The 10,467-nt window shown below is 38.3% G+C and overlaps 1 protein-coding gene across 23 annotated transcripts in view; it reads right to left on the reverse strand.

Annotated features, from left to right (window-relative positions):
- The window catches only part of dlg1l (discs, large (Drosophila) homolog 1, like), a 102,259-nt gene extending 95,781 nt beyond the window's left edge, over positions 1 to 6,478 (reverse strand). For 22 of the 23 annotated variants that reach the window (XR_002196414.3, XM_010892096.5, XM_010892079.5 and 19 more), the window contains exons 1-2: positions 5,759 to 6,444; positions 4,797 to 4,928 (exon numbers count right to left, since the gene is read on the reverse strand). Coding sequence is in view for 21 of the 23 variants with exons in the window: in XM_010892096.5 (XP_010890398.1) it covers positions 4,797 to 4,928; positions 5,759 to 5,777 (151 nt within the window). In the remaining 2 variants the exon portion in view is untranslated. Of the gene's footprint in view, positions 1 to 4,796; positions 4,929 to 5,758 lie in introns of all 23 variants that reach the window. The other variant, XR_004575601.1, reaches the window with a different exon arrangement.
- Positions 6,479 to 10,467: the final 3,989 nt, after the last annotated feature.

The raw sequence follows: 10,467 nt of genomic DNA on the forward strand, positions 1-10,467 counted from the left end.
CTCCAACAGGACAGACACCAGTCTGGAGCTCCAACAGGACAGACACCAGGCTGACTGTAACAGGATGAGGCTCAAGCGGGACATAGGGAGGAGGGGGTTGTTGACAGCGGGCAATTACAATGAGGCAAAAAGGGTGAAAATCAGCAGACTGAAGGGGGCGTGCGGGGGATTACATTGTATAGAAGGTAAGAGTAAATTGGTTCCTTCATCGATTGACTCAGCAAGCCAGAAGGAAACTGGATGCCTTGCCAAATTCAAGCACTAGGGGGGAACCTTATACAGTACACAGGTTTGTATTGACCAAAAAAATTACAATTAAATAAAAGGCTACAAATTGAAGCTTGATTACTTTACTTTGCAGTGGCCAACCACTTGCTAGTTCAAAACTAGCAGCAAATCTATTAATAATTTGACTAAGACAACCCGAAACCGAGTAAAATAAACATATGGTACAATGACACCTATAACACAGCCTATTCTTTGATCAGGTTTGACAAGACAAAAACTTGCCACTTTTCCGTCATGAAGCACTGACATGCTACCATCTTTTAAAAATGACTGCAATGCAACGGAGTCCCTTCATCCTCAATTCATTAGAGCTAAGAAGCCTGTGAAAACAAATGCTCAAGTGTGTCTACAACGCTCCTGGTTTCCTAGGTTCTTCTAAACGTCATGTGTTTGCTGTTTACCGCGGGTAAATGCCAACCTTAAACAGAGCGTTGTATTGAAATAGGACCACTGGGGAATTGTGGGAGATGATGTTGTTGCATACCTGTTCCACTAAGTTGATGTTTGTCAGGCAAGAGGTTTAACCAAACATGCTGCTGGTGGCGTGCCATCAAGACTGGAGTAGTCTAATTATTGACGTCACAAGGCTTTAAAGAAACGTCTGGAACTAAAGAGCCTGCATTTTGTTTTAACTAAGGGAGGTGGGTCCCTTCTACCATGTTCAATCAATCGAGTGAAATGTGAAGTAGTTAAGATTGAACATCCATAAGCAAGTCATGTCACACACGCCCTTCCCAATCCCCCACAGGGAGCATCATCCAGTTATGAGCCAATAACAACGCTTACTATTGTCCAGTTCAAGAAGAGAGATTACCGCAGTGTAATTCTGAGACGGTCTTGTTGTGCAAGGGGTTCTTCTCAACAGCAACCTGGTTACACTGTATATTACCATATCTAAGTCCATGATGACAGCAAATAGCAAGGCCTTCCTAATATGTGGTCAGGTGCGCCATGACTCACAATGGGTCTTATGCAAGATGATGTCTACTAAATTGCAAAACTTTACTGACTGGCTGTTAATAAATTACTATTGTGGCCTAGATCATCTCCACAATGTGTTGAAATCAGGCAATGTTTTGAAATAAATATTAATTTTTTTCAAAATAAAAAAGAGGTTGCACAGGATCCTCGTATGGCATCGTGCTGTATCCAAAATAGGCTGCTGGCCAATGTTAGAGGTGGACCTTCAGTGTGAATCGATGGCAAACCTTCCTTGACATTATTTCTCTGCTTTCTGCGTCCTCCCCTTTGCAGTCCACTCCCTGTCTCCTCTTGGTCTACTCTCTCATTCAGTGAAAATGCAATAAATCAGCATGAGGGGATTAGGACTTGGGGTTTTCATCATGTCAACAGACAGATTACATTTGTCCAGCCCTCTGCATACATATCTTGGAGGGGAGAAGAGGGAGGGGGAAGATTGGAAACGGTGGCACCAATCTATTTTTCATTAGCAACACTAAGAAATGGCGGAACATCAGTGTGTGCATGCGTGCTAAAAGGGAAACTTCTGCTGGGGTGAAAAGGTAAAGGTGTGTGTCAGAGAGGACATGCTAGAAACACATGCATGACGCACTGCCGTCTGACAAGCTCACCCTGCTCTCTGACCGAACCCGCTAGAACAGAACATTGGAGGCATTTATACAATGTTAACAGAAAAGAAAGTGTAAAATAACATCTTTATTCCTGAAGGGTTATCAAGTTATAATTCAGGACTGAGGGATAGAATTTTCCTTTTTTCCTTACCTTTATTTAGCATAAACTAGGCTGGAGATCAAGTTAAATGGCTTATATTTGTCAAAAGCTCATACTTATTGTGATGGTGCATCAAAACTGATTTTAATCAAATCTTGCTAAATCAATACATATTGAGACATTACACTACATTCAGACCAATCACAAATTTTTCACACCAGACTTCTTAAAGAGATGATCCGATTGGTCAATACAAACGAATGAGCAAATAACAGAACATTCGTAAAACATAGCCTTACTTTAAAAATAAAAAAAATATTGCTTTGCAGACCTAGAACCCCAGAATAACACAGACTGGAAATTGGTCATTACGCCTACATAGAGGCAGAGTTTGTGAGACTGTGGACTGGCAGTTGGTGATGAAGACAAGAAGCTTTTTACACCTTGGGGGTCAGACATACAGCCAGAGCTGCTGGAGCGCAGCCAGGCAGAGCCCTGGGAAATTCAAACGGACCGTCCTGCATTCCAGCAGCTCACTTCGTTTCCACGGGCCGATTGCCCTGGAGCACCGTACATCAGCTTGTGGCCCGAGGCCTCCGATATCATGGCTGGAGGCTCCACATTTCAGAATTCACATTCAAAGGACGAGCTCAGATATTAAATCAAGCTAGCCGTGATTTAGGCCGGCGTGCCATGCGATTATGCTATTTGTCATTTTAATTGAGGGATTGATGGACGGACTGACAGCTGACTCCAGCCATGACTATTACCCAAAGCAACATACAGTAGTAAGTGCACACCAGTGTTAATATAAAAAAACCGGACGAAAATATTTGTTAAATACCTATTTTTCAGTGGCAGTTGGTGAGACGATAACTGACTAAATAGATTCAGAAACGGCAATAATAAAAAAATATATATATATTTTTGTATTTTATTATTTTTCATTTTGGTTGACACAAAGACACGACAATTATATTTGCAATGAAAGTCTTGTATAACTACCATAATTGAATAGGATTTATGAAAGCGAGCTTCTCAGTGTTTTTTTTGTCCAATCAAAAGCATGAACAGGCATTAGCAGATTTAGTTCTCTCTCTCATCCCAATGTTGCAATGCTACTATTGGTGGAAAAGATATGTCATGCCCAGGTAATTCCATGGATACCTCTCTGACTGTTCTCTAATCTGGCAGCAAGGGATGGACTGGGTTCACTATGGCTACTCTCCCGGTACAGGCAGAAAAATACTACAGCACATCATCCCAAATATATACACTCAGGTGTGGTGCCCAGAGAAGTGGGTAGGCCTATACCCTAATTTGAAATCTATCTAACTAAATGTTTTTGAGTTGTATTCTGCTCCTGTCTGACATTTCAAACTGATATTTTCATCCATGCCAAATCAGCTACTCAAAAGATAACTTGCATGCAGTACATGTCTCCTACTTGCCCATTAGGATACATGTTGGAAATTAGCTCCCACTTAAGTGTATTACCCCACTACAAGATTCATTGTTGCTAGCTAGCTACAACCTGTTGTGAGAGTTGTTATATTCACACAAGTGTGATTTGTTTTTACCAGTCAATGCTGTCATAACTGATTTCATTGGACCATTTTTTGCATTCATATTTCCCCTTAATCTGTGCAGATTAATGAGTTCTTCCACCAATTTGAGAATCATTCAATAATTTTTATGCTACAAAATTTTGGTAGGAAAATACTGTGTGTGTTTGTGTACATGGAACTCAGTGATAAGTTTACAATATTTTAATCAGGATACCTTTCATTTGACTAACATGTGACTAAAACATAAGGGCATTTTGTTGACTAAAATGGCAAACTGTTTCCATCATTTGAACAATAGACTAAATGATTATTCAAATGATAAAAATGTGACTAAGACTCCCAGATATCTTTGTCAAAATGACTAAGACTAAATAAATTTTAAAAATTAAAAGGGGGCCAAAATTAACATTGACGCATACATTTTCATTTTGTACTGGCCCCAAACGGGAATCTAACCCACAACCCTGGCACTGCTAATGCCATGCTCCACCAACCGAGCCACATAGCTCTATCTGAGAGTCTGGGAAGTGACAATGAAGAAAAACATGCCCCAACATGAGTAAAAATACAAATATGAATTCTACTGGCAATTCAAGCCATGATCTTAACAAGAGAGACACACGGGACCGCAATATGAATATAGATTATCACAGAGTCAACATCCAATTCACAATCTCTTAACATGTTAACAATAAGACAAAAAGTAACCAAGATATGAACTACAGGGCATTACCATAAGCCAGGGTACATCTTTGAGGAAGTAAGAAGACTAATCTCAATGGGTGTGCTGTGCAAGCATTAGGCCAGGCAACTTCTACAGCCAGTATTACAAGCTATAGAGAGAACTTGAGTCACACCTGGATATCAGACAAACTTTACAACCCAACACTCCTGTGCCATGCCCATCATGGCCACAGTAACTTAAACAGGGAGTTGTAGGATGGAAATAGGCCAAGTTCCCTTTCTCCCCCAAAGCATTTATCAATATATTGGTTAAATACAACCCTTTTGTGTCTTCTGAAGTGAAAGCACAGGCAATCATGGCAACTTAGAAACTCAGTAGACCCTGATATATTGTATATTAACAACACTCTCTTTAGGGCTGCAACAATGATTTTGTACAAATTACATTCAAATGGTTCGAGAACTTAAGATGTACAACACGTACATTGATGAACACAGGAAGTGATCAATACATCAGTTGCAAGATGAATTTTTGTAGGGTATGAAGAACAGATGTAGATTTACCTATGAGGGCCTGGAAAAGGTTACTCTGGAAGATGTCGATGACCCTCTGGATGGAGTGTCTTAGTTGCCGATCTTCAGTGTGGTTAAGTTTTGTCCGATAATCCTCCAGGAGGGACAGAGCGCGTTGTGCATCTGAACAATTAGAATGTGTTAGAGAATCGTAGACTACAGACCCAGCAATTTACCATTCAAAATAATTATTTTTATTCTACATTTTAGTCCTGTGGCAGACACTTTTACCCGGTGCGATTTACAGTAAATCATGGTCAATGTAGGATTTTTTGTCCTGCTTTCACAGGGACATCAAAAACCCTGGCATTTCCAAGTTCCATGGTCTACCAGCTCAGCCTCAGGGCACCAATACTCAATGAGTGCCATCATGAAGTTGATCTTTCAAACTGTACAATTGTAGTAAAATGTCACATCTAAGGAGCTATAATTATTATTGACCGCATATATTTGAAAATGAAGGGTTACATTTTGGGGCCAACGTGTCCTACTAAACGAGTGACATGGTTGGCTAAGATTATTTAAATTCAATAACTGTTCCATTGGCCTGCTGGTTACAATGAACGCTATCCATTTTTCTTCGAGTCATTAAGTCATGCTAATCTCATAGAAAACTACAGCAAACATGGGGAAATGTAGATAGCTAACTAAGTACTGTAGTTATTTAGAAAGTTACTGTACTTCCCCTGCAAACAATTACTTGGTAATTTATGCCGCTTCTTTTCCGTGACAACTTTTTAGGGCAAATAGTTATGTTGCCCTGTCAGTGTACATAGCGAAGTTTAAAAGGCGACTATTTCCAAATGGTTCTTTGCCGTAATCTAACAAGGTAATAATAACATCTAGTTTACATTAGGAATTGTGCATAGTTGAGTTAGCTAGAAAGCCTAACGTTAGCAAGCAACTAACGTTAGCTGGCTAGCTACAATTAGATGAAAGCCTCTTAGTCTTACCTTTCTTTCGTACTGGCATGATTAGGCTGGCTCGAGTGAATATGCAGCTTGCTAGCCAGCTATATCACCAGTCGCGCACAGATAATGTTTTTAAGTACTTTCACTCTCCTGGTGTCCAATGAAACGAAATTGTCATGGAAATCGCTCTACAACGAAACCACACGTCCAGTTTATATGTTCCTTACAAACTGTCAAGAAAAAGACGTAACACTGATACAAAAACAGAAACTACGGTGTAACATTACAGGGCGGGGGTTCGGGTCCAGGAGATCCCGCAAGAAACGCAACCACCACGGAGGACCAGCTAGCTGACAGCTGCACTTCTTGAACCTGACAGCGACGAAGAGGGGACGCACCACACCACATATGTCGGTCTTTTTCTAACTAGGTCCGAATGTCCGTTAACATCCATACAAAACAGATAAACGCGTGTTCAGTCCCTTAAAACGCTAGTCAATACGCGCATCCATCGGTGACCATGACAACTATAGTAAAAAAATTGTGGGCTTGACGTCGCTTGAAGTAAGGGGGCTTTAAAAAAAAAAAAAAAAACTCAAATCACAAATCCAGTTATTTGACACATGTAAACTCATCCAGCGGCTCCAACTCACTCACGCTGCTCCGCAAACTTATCCTACGTAGCTGCACTTTCTTCGCAAATGTATTTGTAAGCCTTAGACTTAAACTTCTTTTGGTAACCCTGCTTTTCTTCCTGTGACAGAAAATTCCAAACTTTCCTCCAAAATGGCGTCTTTGGGTTGGAAGTAGCCTATATCACGTGACTTAAAACCCTACTCTTGGCGGCTCATGTACCTCCAGTCAGGAAGGAGATAAAGGTGAGAGACTTGAGATTTCTTGAGGCAATGTGAATTGGGCTTCTGTTCAGTCCTACACATGTTGGCAGGATATATGGTGTTTTTAGTAGCCTACTTTAAAATGCACTACATATTTTCTTTAAGTTTCACAAGAAAATAAAATGCCCAAGTCACATTTAGCATATTTGTCAAATCAATTATTAATTCAGTAATAATGACTAACATTGCATCTCTGCGTTTATTCTAAGTGCAGTGCCAATGAGAGTATTTATTTTTCACCCCAAAAAATTCTAAAGACAGAAATACTATTTCTGTTGCATTAATAAACTGATATAGTTTAGTTATTGTAAACAAAGAGTAGTTTACAACAGAAATTATATTCTGCCTATATCAACATTATGAATAGAAAGAACATATATTTAATAGTTAATAGCATCTTATTCCAAAGGCACATGAGTAAACATTGAATTTGAGCACTTATTAATGTCCTCTTCATAAACATTCAGATTCAACCCTAGCCTTTTTCAGGGCCCTAGGCAAGATTTTTTTTGTAGCCCCCTCGTGAGGGCACAGAGAAAATATTTAGTTTTACAGGCTAATTGGGGCAAGAAAAAAGATGAAACTACACTACTACTCTTTCTTAAATTAAAAACAAAAAAGGATGTAATTTTAGAGGTTCATCAGTGAACTTACATACATTTTACTGGTAAGATACTGTTATAGTATCCAGAGTAGGATTACCCAGACTGCTGCCCACTCACTCCTTCATTATTTAGACCCTTTGCACAGTATTCTTTTTCGGACGAAAGCTGTAGAGCTCAGATATATTTTATGTATACAGTGCCTTTGGAAAACTCCTTCACTTTCTCCACATGATGCTAAAGACTTAATTTATAATTGAATACATCTATTTTCATTAAATTGGCTTAAATATCTAAAAATGTTTTTGCTTTGTCATTATGGGCTATTGCGTAGAGATGGATGGCAAAAAATATAAATGAATGAAGTCTAGAACACAACAAAATGTGGAGAAAGTGAATGGGTCTGAATACTTCCCGAAGACTGTGTATTATTTATGAATCAGATATCTGATAGGTAATATGTTTCTGTTTTTAAGCATTAAAGTCAGCCATTAACTATTTAAATATTTTGCAATTGCACACAATTTCCCAAATTTCAGTTCCCCACATTTATACAGATGTTTTCATTTCATTTGCCATGACGTGGGGTCCAGCTCTCATTGCTCCCACATTTTGGTGATTTTCACATATATACACGATCACAATCTCCATTCATTTTGGTCAAATGTGATTAATATTTGCTCATATTCTTATGTTGTCAAAATTGGGGAATACTTTTTCATGAGCACCTTCCATATCAACCTCTGAACAGTTAAAAAAAACAAAATCACTGTAATGATATCCTGTTAATATAGCCAGGTATTGAAAAATAAGTATTTATGGCATCTACTTTACTTAGTCCTCTAAGCATTACTCATTACTCATTATGATACTTTGCTTCAAACCTAAATACTTTTTTTATGGCGTGATAAAAGGGGTACTGCACAACAGAGGCCTGCCTTTATATATTTTATACAGAGGCAGACGTAGAGAAGGTTATTCATAAAACATGACTAGCTAAAAATAAATCTTTTACCGGAACTGCTTTCTAATCTGGGCCAGAGCTTGGATTGTTTGCATCTGTTCATGACTGAGTCCTGGTGTAAAAAAAAAGTCCTGGTTGTGTATTGAATGTATGAAACTAAACATATCAATACTGAACAATATGAAAACAGAATTTGTCTATGAACATGGAACACACCCTGCCCACATGACTGGTGACAACAAGGTTATTCTGCACTCCACATATTGTCACGGTCACAAATCAACACAAAATAAAGAATCAGGTTATTTACTCCTCCATGCAGGTGATAAAAATCTCTATTTGGTATAAAGTGTTAACCTGTAAAGATAAGATAATAAAAATTGTCTGAATTTCAGCCCAGTCAACTCTAAATGTCACCATTATCTTTCAGTAGTTTTGATCCAGTTTCTGCCACTGAATAGCAAAAAGTACAGCCTTTTTTAGCCTCATCAATCTACTAAAGAAACTGTAATGTTGTTCTGAAAAGGCATGTATCAGCAAGCAAGCAAGTTTATTTATATAGCACAATTCATACATTCAAAGCAATTCAATGTGCTTTACAAAGAAAAATATAAGAAAATACAATAACATAAAAACAAATACTCAAATGAAAACATAAAAACAAATGAAAACATAATAATAATATAAAATACAATAAGAAAACATATAAAGATAAAACATTTGATAAAAACATAGGAAGCTATAAGGCTTAAAAGTGTGGTTAAGTTTAAGTGCTCAGTCATAGGCATATTTTTTAACCTGGATTTAAAAAATGATATGTTTGGGCCATGTCTAAGATCTTCTGGTAGTTTTTTCCAGTTGTGCACAGCATAAGTGTTAAATGTAGCTTCTCCATGTTTAGTTTGGACTCTGGGCTCTACTAGCTGACCTGTGTTCATGGATCTAAGAGCCCTGCTCGGTTTATATTCTTCAAACATATCAGAAATGTATTCGGGTCCTATACCATTCAGAGAAACTAAAAGCACCACTTTGAAATCTATTCTGTAACTGACTGGAAGTCAATTCAAAGATTTAAGAACCGGAGTGATGTGCTATGTTCTCTTGGTCCTGGGACACCAATCAGCACCATTCCTAACAATTTTGTTGAGCAGAGCCTGATTGTGTAGCCTCTGCGTTGGTTGCACGAAGCTGTTTCTATCAATAATACTCGATTATTAACTTACTGTATTAATTCTTGCAACATATGCAGTAAATCACCTGTTGTAAAAAAAAAAAATTCCTTTTCTCTACTGTCTCATAGTGAATTGCTCGTATACAAAAAACAAGTCATTCTGGACAAATTGGTATGGCTCCCGAGTCATTAAAAAGAGTAGTTAAAAAATCAAGTCGCTGTTCTGGTTTGTCTGGGAACAAGCATGGACATATTCTCTCCCTACGTGGACCAGTGCAATTAGCCTTAGATTTGTTTGACAATCCAATGAAAAATGTATCAAGACTAGTTATAATGTCAAGTTAAGACATTAATATTGTTTTCAGTTAAAAATGAAATTACAACTACGCCCATGAATAAAAGCAAAATATTATCAACCAAATCTCACAAACGGCGAACAGAAGGCACATCCTCTTTTTGCCTGTATACCTTTCACTGTCATTGTTTTTGTACAGACCAATGTTGACTCATTTACACATTTCCCTCTCTGACTTTTCTGGCAAACCTAAATCAACAGGACAATCTGTTATATTGTTTTAAATATAATTATTTACAAACTATTTATGACATCACCACAGACTTTATCAGCCTGAATATGGTAATTATTCTAATGTACACTCTAATTTAGATTCAAACCACATAGATTTGTCCACACACTAGAAATTCCCCATTACGCTGCCCCATTCTCTGTATGTGTACAGTTTAATACTTAGAGCTGCTATCTGGTTTTTGACACAGTAATATGATTACTGCAGATGTCATGTATTTCTTTTTCATCCCTATCTGAACAACATGCTCATAATTAATCTTGGCATAAATCTGGGCTTTGGCAGCAACAGTTTTTAGCACTGGCTGGAACTCATGCCCCACACACAGACACCACTCACCACAGCTAGCTATCACCCCACACGCACAACATACCATTAGTGTTTGGACACTTTCAAATGCCTGTCTCCTATCATCTGTTGCATCACTCTTCACAGAGCTCCAAACTGTCTTGGGAAGCAACATCAGCACAAGAACTCTGCCTAGGGAGCTTCACAAAATGGGTTTCCATGGCGGAGCAGCTGTACACAAGA

The sequence above is a fragment of the Esox lucius genome, chromosome 3 (genome assembly GCF_011004845.1).
Source record: "Esox lucius isolate fEsoLuc1 chromosome 3, fEsoLuc1.pri, whole genome shotgun sequence".
NCBI classification, from domain to species: Eukaryota; Metazoa; Chordata; class Actinopteri; order Esociformes; family Esocidae; genus Esox; species Esox lucius.